General features: G+C 32.9%; 2 protein-coding genes across 2 annotated transcripts; one reads left to right on the top strand and one right to left on the bottom strand.

The window, feature by feature from the left end:
• Window positions 1-12,068: 12,068 nt before the first annotated feature.
• Window positions 12,069-15,187, top strand: LOC118033428 (protein COBRA). Its single transcript, XM_035038413.2, has 6 exons — window positions 12,069-12,344; window positions 12,814-12,893; window positions 13,049-13,505; window positions 13,917-14,082; window positions 14,210-14,487; window positions 14,581-15,187. Exons 1-6 carry the CDS (start codon window positions 12,242-12,244, stop codon window positions 14,871-14,873), a joined length of 1,377 nt encoding a protein of 458 aa, XP_034894304.1. The 5' UTR covers window positions 12,069-12,241; the 3' UTR covers window positions 14,874-15,187.
• Window positions 15,188-15,365: 178 nt separating this feature from the next.
• Window positions 15,366-18,163, bottom strand: LOC118033429 (COBRA-like protein 4). The gene is made up of 6 exons (XM_035038414.1): window positions 17,960-18,163; window positions 17,755-17,834; window positions 16,703-17,159; window positions 16,464-16,611; window positions 16,007-16,284; window positions 15,366-15,903 (listed from the first exon to the last, which is right to left on the bottom strand). Exons 1-6 carry the CDS (start codon window positions 18,072-18,074, stop codon window positions 15,620-15,622), a joined length of 1,362 nt encoding a protein of 453 aa, XP_034894305.1. The 5' UTR covers window positions 18,075-18,163; the 3' UTR covers window positions 15,366-15,619.
• Window positions 18,164-19,201: the final 1,038 nt, after the last annotated feature.

Below are 19,201 nucleotides of genomic sequence, written 5' to 3' on the forward strand. Positions count from 1 at the left end.
GTGAAAAGAAAGTTTAAATTTTTTATTAATATTAAGATGTACATCACCATAACCCATTGCTAAAACCACTGCTATAAAAATTCTATTAGCTAGTTGAAAATAAACATTCCTTCCTGCTTAAAGAATCTTGAGTGGGTCTAGTCTAAACTCCATATGAATGGCTATTTTCTTATAGCAAAGTTTCATTCCAATGTAATGTTTGATTATTTATAATTAAATTATTGTTTAGTCCCTGATTTATGAATGTGATTATAACTTACTCTTTCATGTTCAAAAATCTACCACTAAGTATGTATTTGATAATGCAGTGTAGAGTATTTTTTAAAAAATATTCTTCAATTGTAAATGCATCAAAATAATATTTTTTTTTTTAAAAAAAATTCACATCAACATATTAAAAACATTGAAAACTATATAAAAAAAACATGTAAAAAACATCAATTTGATACTTTTATAGTTACCACTAGATGAGCTAAAAAGGAAGTTTTAATTAGCATTATAGGCCTCATGTTGGGCTACAAGATTTTATTTGTTTATTTTTATGATTTTTAATATAAAAATATATAGTATTGTGCAAATGATATTTTTCTCTAGGTGTATAGGAGTCTTCCTAAATATTTGGTACCATCTCATGTTTGATAAATTTCAAATCATTGATAATTTAGATTTGAAAAATCAACTTTTTGATGTCAACATCTTGTTGAATAGTTGGGATTAATTCATTAGTTTCAAGTAACATCTTCCTATATCCCTAAGAGTATAAAAATCTTCTAAAAACTTACCATATTTTCATCACCATTAATATTTTATAACAGATATTTATCTCACAATAATATTGTGCAAGAGATATTTGTTCTTCACTTAATGTCGTGTAAAAGATATTTATCATTTATTATTACTATAAGAATGAAATGACTCTTCAGATTCTCTACTCTAGCAAAACAACAAGATTCAGGGACTATAAATATTCCCTGAACCTCCACATAAATAGTTAACAATCTCTTCTCTTTACTGCATATATATTTTTTAATTATTTGTTTACATAATCTCATAGTTAAATTATTTTTTATTTAAAATAGAAAAAGAAAAAAAGAAAAAAAAATCAAAGTACATCAATTAAAAGATTGATAAGAAAGAAAAGTAATTTTTTAAAAAACAATATTACTAAAATAAGCATGATCAAAATTTGTCAAATAACTATTTAATTACTTTTAATAGGATTGGTTAATTTAAGAAAAATTAGCAACCCCTTAAACACTATTTAATCAGTTTAGAAAATCAATATTGTCGTGCTTCTATTCTTAAAGCATGCTAGTATGGTGGATGTTGCTTTCCAAAATATTTTTTTATTTAGAAATATATCAAAACAATATTCTAGTGTTTTTTTATTTTTTAAAAATTTAATTTTTATAAGAGATCAATATTGTCATATTCCTTATTTATTTTTATATTGATATGATATGTTGATATCAAACCCGTTCAGTTACCATCAAACGGGCTGAAGTTCTAATCATAACATGAACTGTATCTTTTAGTCAATTTTGGAAATTAATACTGCCTTGATTCCAACGCTCACTTTTGTGAGGAAATATTTGCAACTGAGCCTTCAGTTCCGAAGACTTGGAGGTCAAGGACAGATCAAATGAAGATTAATTCTCCCTTATTGTTGATGCTGAAAGATGGAGACCTTTTAGGATGACCAATCCCACAGCATCCTGAGTGCAAGGCTATTGCCAGAACGTGTTGAGTGGTGTAATCTTGCTGTACAGCTGCGGAGTGGACACAAGAAGGTGAAGATGACTTTCTTTATCAATTTTTTTATTTCAATTATGTATACATAATCCCATAGTTCAAATTATTTTTTATTTAAAATAGAAAAAAGGAAAAATCAAAGGATGTCAATTGATGGAATTATGAAAAGACTTTTGGATCATGAGAAACGCTATATTAGTGCGAGGTCATTGCTTTGCGTAATTATTAATTACGTTGCCAAGAAACAACAATTCAGTTTATAATTGCTTGCAATTCAAGAACTCTTCCTTTGCCAAGAACTTGCCTCTTGATCCATGATAGACTCGAGTGTTCTTCTTTGTCAATGACATTCTTAGTGAGGTGTTTTCTAAACCAATTAAAACCAAAAGCAAGCATTATGTGTTTTAAAGCATAACAATAAAGGTTAGTTTATAATTTTTTTTTTTTTAGTAAATAAAAAAATATCATTGATTCAATAATGGGTAAAATGTTTACATCTTGTAGTTTGTTTGATGGGGGTAACACTTGATCTCCTAACTTTTCAATTATTACAGTTGGCAATATCCTCATAACATGAATTTTATGTTTTTGTTAGTATGAAAGCGAAATGACAAAACTATATAAATATAACCCCTCGCATGCCGGTCGTAAGAAAACTAAACATTTGACCATACTCTCTCCACCCATCCATTTATCTGTCCTCATATTAAAAGAAAACCTAACCGTAAATTCATTATCAGAAATTCAACAAACACAAATAGAGATACCAACAGTAATTTTTCATTGATATTTTGCAGTGACATTTACTAATAAAGCTTTTTTCATTGCTAAAATCATCGATATATACTGATAGAAACAATCCATCGATATATATCGAGGAAATCCCAGGTGGAATATAAAGAATAATAATAAAAAAAAGAAATTATGCAATGACGTGTAAGTTTTTATTATGATTTTTCTAGGGTTCGATGTGGTTTTCACGATCATACTTTAAATTTATTATAATTGTAATAATTAAGTTAGAATTATATTTTAATGGTTCCGACGACCAAGCAAGAGGGGACACACACAAAGATAAAAAAGAACAAAGAAAAAATGAGGATACTCTTGCAAAATAAATTCACAAAAAAAAACCCCACAAAAAAAAGAAAAAAATATCACTGGTGCATAAAGAAAGAAGAAGCAACATGCGAACTTGTTCACGTGTTTCACTGCCCAAACTATGCATGGAATGAGGCCTCAAAAGCCAGACAATCACTCCGCATATACTTTTCAAGCATTGTTTTTCCTTGTTCTAACCCTTCTAATTGAGTTCCAATCAATTCCAACAACTTTTAAAAGGTCAATCTTGAATTTTTATGTGATTCATAAAGCCAACTTGGGGATAAATGAACCATTATCGGGTATTGTTCAAAAATATTGACATGTGAATGAAAATTTGCTTGACACATAGTTTGATTTTTACCATATTCAAAATTATTTTCAAACAAAAGAAAACATAATATCTCTTTTTATTTGGTTTTCCACAATTGTTTTTTGTATAATATTAATTTTTATTATCCATAAAGCTAGCCTGGGATAAAATGAGTCATCTCATCATTGTCCACGATGTTGACAAATAAATAATAAGGACTCATTATTTTTATCTTCTGTAAAAAATAATAATAACAACAAAATGATAGTTTATATTGTGAATCTATTTTTAAGTGTCGAGATATTGTTTTTTCTTGATGAGGAGTGAGGATTACCCCTTGTTGTTGCATCTGGGTCTCGAATCATTATTTTAAATCCTATTATGCCTTTTCCTTATAAACAAAACAAGCACTTAGTTTAGATAATAATTTTTGTATGTAAGCACAATATGTATTTTTTATCATTAAAAACAAACGATAATTCAGTTTATTCTAGATATAATCATTTATGGTGATTTTAATTTTTCATTTATCATAATAAGTCCCTTATCTAGAACATTTAAAGAAAAATTAGGGCTCGTAGTTATCATAAAACTAGACAACAATTTTTTTTTTTTTTTTTACCTTTTTTATATATTTTTACTCACCAGGATTTTCCACGTTATAGAATATAAACTACTGGAAATTAAGGGTTAAGCTTTGTTTATTTTTTATGATAAGATGCTTCGAGTGATTTATTATAAGATTTGAACATTTTTGGCAAGCTTGTGTAAACTGATTAATGTGTGTTTAGTGTTTAGATTTTTGTTGATAAGATTCATGAATGCCTGGATTTCATGCATCAATGTTTTTCTTGCTTTCTATTTGTCTAGACTTGATATGGATGTATGTTCACTGCACAAAACTTTATTTTGTACACACGTTATCTTTACGTTTGCGTAGAGACCTAGCAGTGCTCTGATGGTCTTTAAGCTGGGTAACACTCATGAAATCAACCAACTCTTGTGGTTAGTCTACTTGGCCATTATTAGTAGTTGATGAGCATCACCTTGATTTATACTCTTTAAACCTTTTACGCCTTGGTTCAGCCTATGAAAATTGTTAACCGAACAATAAGAAATCTTTGGAGATCAACTAGTTAGTTAACTTACCTTAACACTTAATTACCGGCTAGAAGCTTCCATTAAGGTGTTAATTTCCTTGATAATGTCACTAGGTAAGGCTTGATGTACGTAGTTGAAATCTTATCTCAATCATGAAATTTTAGGAAATGGGAGACAAGATGGTTAACATTCGGAAATACTCTCCGTAACAATTCAAATAAAAGTCTGAATCCTTGCAGCAAGAGAAGAGGGGGACTGCCTGATCCAAGAATCTTACACTAAGCTACCTAACTAAAAACCTATAAATTGGCTTACTAATAAGACTGATAAGCTCTTGTTGTGTAAACAAAGGTTAAGTCGTCAAGACAAGCATGATTTCACTCAAAAGTATAGGAATTTAGCCCTAGTTTTAAGAGATAGCTTTGCAGAAGATGGTGATAAGAGCTCTCACTCACTTTTGGCACCCTTCTTATAGATGTTTCTTTTGTGGAGAGGTGGATATGGTACCTACAATATAAGAGTAATATTGATAGTTGTTATGGAAGCCCCAACTAGTGTATACAACTTATTTTCACTAATGGCCTGAAAATGCTGTATCGAAGGTTGCCAAACTTTTGAATGTCAATAAAAGGATGGATAAATCCAAGGAAAAAAGAATTGCTGGTAGCTGGCCATGGAAAACTTGGGAGGAGTTATTCGATCAAAAGACGAATGATCACAACAGTGTTTGAGAGACAAATAAGATACTAGCTCTGGGCATTTTTAGTTTGACATTATTCCCTTTTGTAGCTGATTTGATTCCATACAGTTGTTTTATAAGATATCTATGACTTGTTAAGTTGGAGGAAAGTTTGGGTGAGGTCAGCACCTTACCTTACTTTTATGGCCATCGTCTTTGGGTCCCTTCAATCAGAGTCATTGGGTATGTTAGCTATGCCCCTTCCATGGTAGCAAGGCAATTCAGATATCAATAATATGTTCTAAGAATCACTAGTTTGGCTCAATTTTATGGTAGCTTCAAGGATACAGCTTTGTTGGCTACACTAGGGCGAAAAAGACAGGACTGGATCATGACTCAGGGGTTGGTTGAACAAGCAGTGGCTGAGTGAGAACCTACAGTTTCAGAGTTGTACATCTAATGGCGTCATAACAACATAAACAACTACTTGCACCGGGTCATTGTAGGGTTAGGAATACCAAAACCTATTGAAGAAGACAAAGATACTGGACAACTGAAAAGGCTAGATGTGGTAAACCTTGAAAAGGACTTGGAAATATAAAGTAAAAAAAATAAAAATTACAAGATGATGATGAAGGGGAAATGATACAACGATTGATACAAAGCTTAAAATTGTCATAGAAGCAAAAAGACAAGCTCGGAGTAGTGGGGAGTACTAAGCTAGAGGTCGCTATGAACACTGGATTCCCATGAATGTCACTTGAGACTCGCGCGGTTCTTACAAGCTCTCAATCATCTATTAGTCTTTCCATATTATCAACAAGCAACATCGACCCCTACTATAAAGCCAACTGAATAAATTAAATGGTATGAATGAGAATCCTAAGAAAGAAATCGAGGATGAGAAATTATCTGCTAATAAAGAATACATGAAAGCAATTGAAAACATGGACTCATATGATTCCATGAAAGCCTCTAAAATGAGTCGGGTATAGAATATATTTGTCCTATAAAAGAATTCACCAAGTATACTGATGTTAAATGTCTTAATACCCCTCCGAGGATCACTTCCTGAATTCTTATATTTATTGAGAGAATTTTTCATCACTATTTGTACTATTATTTCATTGAAAATTAATATATTGATAAAATTACAAACAAAAATGCTCTATCAATGAATTATTTGTCATTAATTTTTTGTTTGTTAGTCCTTCAGTGATAAAAAAAATATTATTACCGATATATTTATTGACGGGAAAAGCACGTGAAAAAAACTTATCTGCTTCATTCTGTTAGTATTTCCCTCGAGAAGATTGTCATATAACAAAAAAAAATAAAATTGTATGCAATTCCGTCGGTGATTATTTAAAAATATTTTAAAAAAAATCTATTTAACAAACTAAAAAATAATTAAATTAATATAAATCAACACTTCGTAATACTCAGAATTGAGTTGCTTGGAAAAAGAAGAAGAAGAAGAAAATCAACTCAAACAAATTTACAACAAATAAATAACACAAAAAAATTAAACAATAACAACATTGATCTCATATGAAAAAAAAAATCCTACAACAACATTCATACAATTATTAAGAACAGAAAAATTTAAAAATAAATTTAAAAAAAATATAACAAAAAAGAACATATATAAAAAAGAAGAAAAAAGAAAATTCTTACATTAATTTACTTACGAGTGAAGCTGAGAAGAAAAAAAAAAACTTATAAAGTATGTTAATTTAAAAATACCTTAGAAAAGAAAGGAAAAAAAAAATAGAAGAAGACATACCTGAGAGTGGAGGAGAAGAGGAGTTGAGGAGAGAAGAGAAGAGAAAGAAAGAAATGAATGTTGATGTCTTTTACAAAAGTGGAAGAGGAAGAAGAAAAAGATGAAGAAGGGGCCCGTTTGTTGTGAAATGAGGGATCTTATTTATTGGGGCATTTCACCAAAGATTTTTACCAACGGATAATTAAATATTAATATTTGTAATCATTATGTCGGTGATTTCATTTGTAATATTTAATTTAAATTTTTAATTTAAAAACCGTCAAATATCACCTACAACTTTTTAATCCGTCGATAATTTTATCTGTAATATTTAATTTAAATTTTCAATTTACTTAAAAATTTTCAAAAACTCATTAAATAATACCGATGACTTTTCAATCCGTCGATGATTTTTTCTATAAAAAACAGTAATTAATAGTGCAATTAGAAAATAAACAATTCTAGAACTCTTTAGAAAATACCGACAGAATGTTCTGTTAGTGATTCTCTTTATAATTGATATGATGAACAATATCAGGGAGAAGTAAATAATTTACCAATGATTTTACCAAGAGATTTTATCAACAAAATTAATTCCATCGGTAATTTCATTGGTATAAATGACACGTCATGATATTTTTTGGCTTTTTTTTTGCCACCATAATTCCCTTGGTGTATACAAAAAGAATATTTTCGTGGGTAAATTTCACTGTAATTTATCGACGAAAATATTTCATCAGTATTTTCATTTGTATTTATGAATTTCCTGGTAGTGGATCTATTATAGCAAAATTGTGAAAATAATCCAAGATAATAAACTTCTCGTCGATTTCTTCCACGAAAGTTTAAGTAGTGAAACACTTTCTTTATATATAAGCCAAGATAAGAGTAAGATAAAAAAAAAAATGAAAGGATATGATTGGTGCATTCATATATGAGTACAAGTTTAATTTGAAAATGGTCTTTAACAGAACGAACTTGCAAGTAATGGAGAAAAAGGCTAAAGAATTAGTGAAAGAAAATACTTAATATTGGTAAAACAATTGTAATTCGGATCTAACCCCCTCTCCTGGAAAAAAAGTTGATCACTCTTATTATCAACACTTTTAAAAACTCATTATATAAGTACTTATTGGGAAATAGGTTTGCAAGTTTTATAGACATTGTGCTTGTAGCGTAACGATTATAATAGGCCATCAAGACTGTAAAAGTACATGAAGCAACTGAATCTAAAAAGGGATAGATCTTTGCGAAGAAAAAGGATCCAAAGATGTATTAAGTGGATTATTACACTTATTATCTAAATAATTATAAAAATAATCAAAATAAGCTTTTTCGCCCCTAGTTTGCCTAAAATGAAACAAACAATGATGTCTAGTCATTATATCTACCATCATATCCCATATATTATTTAACCACCATAAAAAAAATATCAATTGTAACAATGTCTGATACATTCTTTTAAACCTTACAATTCCTATAATACCAAAATACCCAACCTTTTGATCATTACCAATAACAACCCTACCATCAAAATACACAATCTTACTATAGTAACTAGCCATGTAATCAATACATAACTAGAGACCAAGAGCAATTACCACTTCTTTTTCATATCCTAAAACAACTATACTGACTTGTAATCAATCTAAGGTAAATTTTCCCTATACCTTATAGTTTGGTACAATCACATTACCCACACTAGTACAAGTTAGAGAATAAATATGATTACCTTTCGGGGGCGATGAAACATAGCATTAAGATGTAATGCATTCAAGAAACAAGTTGGTTTACTTATCAAACATAGGTGGATAGCTTTTAAAAGGAACTTAAATTCAACTTATATAAACACCAACCCTCTTCAAAATCATATAAGACAAAATAATGAGTGTGTGAATATATTAGTATTAGAAGATACAGTGATTGATCAAGACAAAACAATTATGAAAATGTTGATGACACCTTTGTTTGATATGTTGAAAGTCACCAGCTATATGAATAGCCTAAAAGCAATATAATATGCATTGTATATAGGACGTTTATACAAGTTTCACCAAAGTTGGGGCACAATATTAATGATTGCGAAGAGTTCCACTAAGATGTTGAGACCTTAATAATTCCTAGCATCCTTAAAGTTTTAAAATGATAAAGAAGCATGAGAGATCAATATGTAGTTGCTGGAAAGGTTGAGTTTGCTTTTTATTAATATCAATTTTTGTGAGGTTAATATCTCATAATTTTGACATCTATCAAGCACTCCTTCATGATTATGGATATCATTTTCACACAAGACAGTCCCCTATGATCATGTAAACTTACATGGTCAAAATAAAAGATGTCATAATTTAATTTTTTACCTCTATTTAAAAACAAAATAGAACAAAAATTTTCATTTCAATAAATTTAGTTAATTTTAGTCATTTCATTATTTTTCATTATTTAATTTATTTAGTTATGTTTCAAATTAAATTAGAGATAATCATAAAAAGCATAAGACACGCACACACCCCTACACACACACACACACACACACACATGTATGTATGTATATCAATAAATAAATAAATAAAATATAAATTTAACAAAGAGAAGAAAAACAATTGGGGATTTAATCAAACAAATAAATGAATTTGACTACCCCAAGACTAAGTGCAAGAAAGAAAACAATTTAGGAATAATTTTAGGTGTGATTGGGACTCAATTGAAAAGTAATTAAGAAAAAGGTTAATTTGGATTTAATTATAAGAATTAAAGGACCTAGGACCAAACTAGAGAAGAAAGCCAAATTAAAGGGTTAATTTAATTAATTCAAGGGTAAAATTTAAGAGAAAACGTGAGAATGGGGTCAAAATTGCATAATTTTAGAAACTAGAAAACTAAATTGAAAAAAATAGTCAAATTAAAGAGTTTTATTGATTCAATTACTAATGAAATTGAAAAAGAAACCAATAATGAAAAAATTGACCAACAACGCATAATTTTGGAAACTAATGATTAAATTGAAAAAAATAACAAAATTAAAAGATTTAATTAATTCATTTAATGGTGCAATTAAAAAGAAAATCTAAGATTAAAACCCTAATTAAATTAAAATTGAAATATAAAAAAGAGAAGCACTCCAATAAAAAAAAAGAAAGAAAGAGAAACTCAAGGATCAATTTGGAATCTCAACCCTTTCCCCAAAACAATGTTTTTTTTATAAAGTGAAAATAATAATAAAACAAGAAGTAAAATGTTGTTGTTGTTTTTTTTTTGTTTTTTTTTTCCAATTGATATCCTAGAATTTCAACCTGAATAATCCATCCGAGTTTGATTATTTCTCATAATTAATTTCTATAATTCTAGTCCAAAAAATTCAGCACTTTTTTTTATTGATTCTTAGAATTAAATCCACGAATTTTGGCCTAGAAAATTCAGCAATTTGTTATTGATTCTCATAATTAAATACTAAAAATTAATCTCATGACTCCAACATCTCGTACACCTATAAATAACAGAGACTAAGAGACAAAAGAAAAAGAAAAGAAAAGAAAGAAGAGAGCATAAAACAAAGAAAAACTTTAATTTTTTCATATTATATGATAAAAAAATAAACACATTGATAACAACCTAGAATTTTTCATTATGTTTTTGTTAATTTTGGTTGTTTTACATCTTACAACATTAATTTGCTAAAGTTATACGAGAATGTGAACCTTGGGATATAAAAATTAAAAAATTCATAATCAAATTTACTTTTCCCAGAAAAGTTAAATTTAAGCTTATAATTAAATTTGACATAATTATGATCTATACCGAGACACGAAGATTATAGAAATTGAACTCCCACCCAACATTTATGAAGAGATACAAACAAAAAAGTATGAAAAACATCACGAAACTTGATTAATTTTTTAATAAGATAAAGCATTTCAATGAAGAACCAAATTAACATACTATTTTCTCTCACACAATAGATTGTGACAATAATGTATTCAACTTCATAAAAAAGAATAGTGTCTTACAAAATAATATTTATACTTGAAAGAAAATAAACTTAGTTGATCAAAAAAGCTAATATTAATCCAAATTAAAATAAGACCCAAAATATAAAAAATAATAAAAAATAATAATTCTACAAAATTATGCTAAGTTGCCACACTTGATAGATTAAAAAGAAACAATTATTGAATAAAATACTTACTTAACAAAACCTTTATGATAGTGCATCAACCATTATATTCTCCTTACTTTTAAGTGGTGCAAGATATTTTTTTTAATATTATTTTTTAAATATATTAAAAATATATAATTTTAATATTAATCGTATTAAAATTATAAAAAAAAAATATTTACATGATTTTGACATTAGATTTTTGGAGGCATCAATTCTTCTTCCCTGGAGTGCAATACAGCTGTACATGATTTTGTAAGAAAACTTGGAGGAAGTGAAGGCCACTACAATACGTTTAATTAAGAAAATTAATGTCGGCACAGATTTATTTCATCACATTGTCATAAAGAAAATTCATTATTGTTAAATAGCAATTAAAAGGATGCCCCCTCATCTCTTTGGAAAATCTTCCACGAAGAAGACCAATTAATTAATTAAGGCTAAATATAAAATAATACGGTGGTTAGAGAAAATCAACGGAGGCACAGAAACTTCGTTTTCCCAGCTCAACAAGCCATCGATCTCTCTGTCCACCGACAGAGAGGGAGTAGGAGACTATGCGCGCGCACATGGGCCACAGCCATTGCTGTCGGTGACTATTATTCTCAGTCTTTTTTTATGGCTCCATATTTAAACTTTTTATTTTGTTTTTATTATCTGTTGATTTACATGATAGTAAAAATATTTTATTTTTGTATTTTAAAAATATTTTTTAATGTAAGAATATATTTTCAAATTAGATGGTATTTTTTATATATTTTGAAAAACAACCGCAATAATATTCTTAAACACATACTAAGTCTTCTACCGGGGTTTTTAATGTAAGAATATATTTTTAAATTAGGTGGTATTTTTTATATAGTTTTGTGTGTTAATTAAAATTAATTTTTTAAATAATCTTCTTTATAACATGAAATGGGTATACCAAACTTGAAAAACAAGCAATCTTACTTTCTTAGCTAACCTTTAATTTTACCCAAATTAAGAAAGTGACTTTCTTTTTTAATAGCTCGGAGAAAGGGAAAAATGCTTGTTAATTAAGTGCTTCGAGGATCGTATAATTAGTCCATTAATTGAACTTATCTTTCTTTAATATGGTAATTTTCGTTAATGGTAATTCAAGCTTGGAATTCTTTAACGAACTACAGTTAGTCCCCTCCCTTCCATTGACAGCCAATAATTAAGTGTTTAACCTCGCTCGGATTTTTAATACTCCTACTTGGTGCTCGCTTGAACTCTCTCTTCCTTTCCCTTGTGACAAAAAAAAAGGTTACACCCTCATCCACAGTTGTCTCCTTCTCTCTCCCTCTCTCTGCTTTCATGCAGATCTTGAGCTGAAGCAGACGCATAAGCATCCCATTTTCAACACATCGAGAAATGGAGCCTTCTTCCTCATTAGTCACTGTATCCGTTACCAAGATCACCACTCTTACCATTCTGCTTCTTTTCTTGATTTCGTGCTCAACTCTCCCTTCCACAGGTCAATTTTCTTCTTTTGCTTCACTTTCTTGTTTCTTGAATTGGAAATGATCGCTTTTCGTTCCTTTTTATTATTTGGGTTTTGCTTATCTTGCTAGGAATTATTGGTAAAATTTGAAAGACTGCAATCTTATGTCTAAGAAGCACAAATCTGTGGTTCTATTCATACATTGAACTTAAAGATCTTGGAGTTTCCTTCTGTCTTTAACACATAAGAAGATATGGTTGCCGGTGGCGTAGTTCATTAAATATTAGTCTTTGGTTTGTTGTAATTCCAATTTCTAAAAGATGCACAAGAAACTAAAATAATCTTTGTCTTGGACCTGGATGTCTTTTAGATTGCTCTCTTGCCATCATTTTTCTCTCTTCCGCTGCAATTCAGACTTTGATCTACTTTTTATACAGTATCTGTCTGAGTTAATGAGAACCTTAAGGGCTAAATTTTTCATCTTTGCTTGATGTACTTGCAGAAGCTTATGACGCTCTTGATCCAAATGGGAATATCACCATCAAATGGGACGTAATACAGTGGACTCCAGATGGCTATGTTGTAAGTGCTAGCTAGTACATGATGCAATATCACATTTAGTGGATTTTTGGATAACAGAATCAAGCACTCCAATGATTTACCTTTTCCAGTCTCTTGAAGTTCCTCCCCGGAATCTTTTCCCTGGACTTTCTCATGTATGTTGTTCTCATTTGCAGGCAGTTGTTACGATGTATAACTTCCAGCAATATCGCCACATTCAGGCGCCGGGTTGGACTTTGGGGTGGACATGGGCAAAGAAGGAAGTGATCTGGAGCATGATGGGAGCCCAAACCACCGATCAAGGCGATTGTTCAAAATTCAAGGGAAACATACCGCATTGCTGTAGGAAGGATCCATCTGTTGTGGATTTGTTGCCAGGAACACCTTACAACCAGCAGATTGCCAATTGCTGTAAAGGGGGAGTGATAAACTCGTGGGCACAGGACCCAGCCAATGCGGTGAGTTCCTTTCAAATTAGTGTTGGTGCAGCTGGAACCACTAACAAAACTGTTAGGGTGCCAAAGAACATCACCTTGAGAGCACCGGGGCCTGGATATACTTGTGGGCCGGCAAAGATTGTGAGACCAACTAAATTTATATCGGCTGACAAAAGGAGAATCACTCAAGCTTTAAGTAAGTTATTGTCTCAATTCTTCTAGAGTGATTTAGGGGTTCATTACTTTGAATGCATTTTCTGGTGTGGACAACTGATCTATTACCAAGATAATGCCTGTTTTTAGCGTGTGATATTATTATGGTGACCCGTGATTATCAAAAACGTTCCCACAAATCTCTAGTTTTGGATTTTCTTAGCTTCGAAACGTCATGTGATACTAGCATAGTATCTGTTTGCCAAAACTTTTCTTGATTGTAGTTGTTCCCCAGAAATAAGCCTGTGTTGTTATAGTGATAAATAAGCTTGACATGGACTAGAAGTTGAAGTATGGTGTCACTACTATGAACCATCACACTCATATAATTAATATAATTCTCAGTGTGGAAGAATAACAACCTAAGTTTATCTAACATTGTATGTTATTGCAGTGACCTGGAACATTACTTGCACTTATTCACAATTCCTTGCTCAAAAGACACCTACCTGTTGTGTTTCTCTCTCCTCCTTTTATAATGACACAATAGTAAGCTGCCCAACTTGTGCTTGTGGCTGTCAAAATAGTACTGCTCGAGCTGGGAGTGGAACCTGTGTGAAGTAAGTTTCCTCATTTGCCAGTTTATTGAAAACTTGAATTCCTGTTTTCTCTGCCAAATTTTTCAACCTAGTTCTGCTCTGCACATTCTTCTTCCCCTGATATTTTTCTCTTCATGTGTTTTTTCAGCCCGGACACTCCACACTTAGCCTCAGTTATTTCACCTCCTGGAAAATCTGACAATACACCTTTGGTTCAGTGTACCAGCCATATGTGTCCAATCCGAGTCCACTGGCATGTTAAGCTCAACTACAAGGAGTATTGGCGGGCGAAGGTTACAATCACCAATTTCAATTACCGAATGAACTACTCACTGTGGAATATGGTTGTGCAACACCCCAACTTTGATAACCTCACCAAGAGTTTTAGCTTTCAGTACAAGTCACTAACTCCTTACGAAGGGCTAAGTAAGTCACCAAACTTCCTCCGCCTTTGTGTAAGCTTGTATGGTTCTCTTTTTTCTTGTGTCTGAGATGTATCTATATGATTTTATTTTGCAGATGATACAGCTATGTTATGGGGTGTCAAGTTCTACAATGATTTTCTCTCACAAGCTGGTCCTCTCGGGAATGTTCAGTCAGAACTACTGTTCCGAAAGGACACATCAACTTTCACTTTTGAAAAGGGATGGGCTTTCCCTAGGAGGATTTACTTCAATGGTGATAATTGTGTCATGCCTCCCCCAGATGCCTACCCATGGTTACCAAATGATAGTTCTCGCCCAGTTATCTCTCTACTTCTTCCAGTCATGACATTGTTTTTGTCTATGGCATTCCTATTTGCTCATGTGTGATGAATCGTGTCTATGCCAGTCTTTAAACTATCTGTTGTTCTAGCAATCAAGAAATCCCATCTTGTTTGAGTTACAGTGCTGGGATTTAAGGGAATCCAGTCAAAGGCTTGAATGTGTAAGATCAGCAAGTTATGGCAATGCAAGTGGATTTGGAGCACCATAACCATGTTACCACCAATATGTTAATTGGCAATTAGAAATCTTTTGTCACGTTCTCTTTTTTATATTGGGAATTAGTGGTTCTTCTACATGTGTATTTATGTTGTACACGTGATCATTTTGTTTGTGGAATATCAACATATTATTTGTTCGTATCCTTGTAATAAGGAACTCCACTAAGAATTTACAGCTGATAAATGGATTTTTATTCGTAGTTATTTTTGAAGTCCTTGTGCATATTTATTGTCATTGCTGTATGCCAAACACGAATGATATGCTAAAAGTTTGAGTGGTAATAAACATGTTCAGACAGAAAAGTAAGAAAGGAAACGATTTGTTTTGAACACACCAAAAATCTTTATGTATTTGAGTGAAATATAGCTCTAGTTTGTTCATCACAAGTTCAATCACTCGTACAAAAGAATAGTACAGCTGAATGTTCCCACACCTGATTATAACTTCTAGTTCACAGGTGAGGGTTAATGATGATAAATGTACCTGTTGCAAAAAAGTTGTCTGGCTATCAAAACCACCATGTATATGATCTTCTGCAAGAACATCTGAAAGTCGTAATTTTCCTCTGCTGGTCACCCCATTGACAGCAATATGAAGAGCAATGAAGCTGCCATTGACAGAATTGAAGTTGGATTTGCATATGCGGAATTAGGCAGATATGGATATGTGTCAGGTGGGGGAAGCATGCATTCATCACCATTGAAGTAGACCTTCCTTGGAAATGCCCATCCCTGCTTCAGGCTAAAAGTGTTCTTGTCCTTCTGAAGAAGCACCTCAGATTGGACATTTCCAAAAGGGCCAGCTTCCATTAGAAGGTCATTGTAGAACTTCATGCCATAGAACATACCAGTATCATCTGCACAAAATCAGTTCCATGTGAATATCAACTTCATTCTGGAGTTTCAAAATCAGAAGAACTTCATGAGCTTTTTATCTGAACTTTAATTTTATGCACCTACTTATGGATTCATAAGGTACGAGAGGCTTGTAATCAAAGCTGAAGACTCGAGTGACATTGTTGAGATTTGGATGCTGAACAACAAGAGTCCACTCTGTGTAGTTCATCCGGTAGTTGAAATTAGTTACCGCAACCTTTGCGCGCCAATAGTCTCTGTAATTGACCTTCACATGCCAGTGCACTCGAATAGGGCACATATGATGTGTGCATTGTAGCAATGGTGTGTTGTCCTTCTTTGGCGTGTTTATCCCCTTTTTGTGGGATTCCTTCGAGTTACTCCTGCATTTTTTTATATCCAGCAGCAAATTTAGATTTCAAATAATGAACACATACCAGCTTTCATAATTAGCTCCATTAGCATGCAGCTATACTTGTTTTTACACACAAGTATATCAGTTAATGTCATTGTGCAACTAGAGACGAGAGTGACGCGGAGAAACAAAATCTGTAAGCCTTACTTGACACAGCTGTTCTTGTTCTGGCAACCGCAAGCACAGGTTGGGCAAGGAGTGATTGTTTCATTGTAGAAAGATGAGAATGAAACGCAGCAGGTTGGATTTTTGGAGGCTAGAAACTGTGAGTAGGTGCAGGTGACATTCCATGTCACTACATAAAGAAAAATTACACTTGTAATGCGGAAATTGCAACAAACTAAAACATAAGATGTTCAGAACAAGCTTGGAGGAGATAAACTTACTGAGGGCCTGGGTTTTTCGTCTACGGTCAGGTGTTAGGAAGACCGTAGATGGCACTATCTTTGCAGGTCCACAAGTATACCCGGGTCCTGGACCAAGCAAAGTGAAGTTCTTGGGCAGTTTCACCGTTTTATTTGATGTTCCGGCAAGTCCAACGCTCACCTGAAAGGCTGAGACTGACGCTGTAGGATCTTGGCCCCATGCCGCCATCACACCGCCCTTACAACAATTGGAGAATTGCTGGTTGTAAGGGACTCCAGGTAGCAGGTCGACAACCGTGGGGGTCTTTTTACAGCAATGCGGTATGTTTCCCTTGAACTTAGAACAGTCTCCTTGCTCTGTAGTTTGAGCCCCCACCATTGACCATAACACTTCTTTCTTAGCCCATGACCATGATAGAGTCCAGCCAGGGCTTATAATGTGCCGGTACATTTGGAAGTTGCTCATGGTTACTGTAGCCTGTGAAAGAAAACATGATTGTGAGTTATTTTCATTTAGTTTTTTAGACACCCATGAAATATCTTAACGGTTACTTGAAGTCGCATGTTTATCTAAGAAAGAGTGAGCTTGCATTTGGATCTCCGAAAGAGTGTGGAAAATAAATGTCGACAGATACTCAAGCAACGTCCTTTCATTTTTTCTGTGATCAACGAAAGCAAGGAAATAGGGAAAGAGAATGAGATCCTGAAGGTGGCGCGTGCTCTTGTTTGATTTCTATTGTTGATGGTTGAAGAGCAGAGGAGACAAAATCAAAGCTTGAAACCTAATTCAGGCTACGTTTCAAAACTTCAGAAAGGCTGGCTTATTATTATTCTGGATTTGTTCTGTTTCCTCGATCAAGTCTTTTTGAGATATTTGCGTAACATGGTTTGTGAAATATGAGAAATTGAAGCAGAGGAGAATTTAGTGCTACTGCCACTTGACCAGTCAAAAACATGCATATGCAGAGTGTTCTGTATAAGAAAAACAGAGAGCGAGCGAGAGAGAGAGAGAGAGAGAGAGAGAGAGATGATACTCACCACGAGAGAGAGAGAGAGAGAGAGATGATACTCACCACATAACCGTCTGGTGTCCAGGACATTACATCCCATTTGATTGTTATGTTTCCATTTGGATCCAATGGGTCGTATGCAGCTGCAATCGTGGCAACAAAGCGAGACAGAAAATGAATATAGATCAGGACTTGATGTCATGAAAAACAGCGAAGAAAATCCATCTTTCAAGTTTATTATCCTGAGAAAGAAGCCTTGAGTCTATACCTGCACGAGAAACCATCACGAAAACTAGAGCAGTCAAGAATATGAACTTCATTTCAGCCAACAAGGAGCGTTGCAGGGATTGATAACAATCTTTGGCAGACTCATCGAATTCCATGGTGTCAAGGTCACCTGACCAGTCGTCTCTTCACCAATGATTTGAAAGGCACGAGAATAAGATGAACTTCGTAACAGCACTATGTTTAAAAGGAAAATTGTGGGCTTTTAAAAATGAAAATGAATGCTTTGCTTCTTGATGTCTCACCTACTGGTTGTTAGGCCATTCAGCAGATACACACACACCACCTTTTCTACACTAGGTTTCCTGAATCTTGAAGCAAAGCTCTGGCGAGAAAATGATGGAAAAGCTGGAGCGAGAGATTTTATGAGGTTCGAACACAACAGCTCAACTGTCCTTCCCTTTCAAAGTACTACTGTTGGTCTCATACTTGCATGTTAATTTGGTCTGCTTTGAAAACAAGTCTTCTCTTCCAGTGACTTCTTACCATTTCTCTCCTGGGTTCTTGTTCACATGGTGACTTTCTTACCGCCCTCACCACTCTGGATCTTTTGGGTCTCCGATTTTGTTGTTTGAGTAACCTCTACTACACGCAGGCAAGGTCTACCCACCCATGCCATTGAAATTAATAGGACCAAGCTGGTTGCTTGTTACCATCCAATACCAAGGAGTCATACATATATACATATATATATATATATATTGCCACCGCATTAAGATTTTTGTGGAAATAAGATGCACCAGAACTTGTAATCAGATCTATCATACGTACGTATATCTGCTAGGGTTCATCACGCATGGTGTGAGGTTGGCCTAGTAGCATTTGCTTCTTTATTATTATTGAAACGTGCCTTGCTCTCTGATTGAGTTCTTCTACTCTTCATTATATTTCATTACTGTTTCTCCGTTGTAACACGCTGCAGTTTATATGTCTGTCTGTCAAAACCTCATCCTAAATGCACAGCACTTGCTATATATAGAGAGACTTAACCAATACAAAAAGAATACGAGGGTCCAATCAAAATAATTCAAGGAGTACAAGGACCAGATAAATGGCAAAACCCCTCTTGAAATGCATGCAATAACACCAAACCGCAATATGGGATCAATTTAGGCCATCTAATCAAATACTAGAGGGGAAAACTGCAAGAAATTAACTTCTAAGCAACCTAAATTATGCAAGGGATTTTCCATTCCATGAATTTGAATCTTTCAGCTGCCAATTA

Source organism: Populus alba, chromosome 15 (assembly GCF_005239225.2).
Source record: "Populus alba chromosome 15, ASM523922v2, whole genome shotgun sequence".
Taxonomy (NCBI): domain Eukaryota; kingdom Viridiplantae; phylum Streptophyta; class Magnoliopsida; order Malpighiales; family Salicaceae; genus Populus; species Populus alba.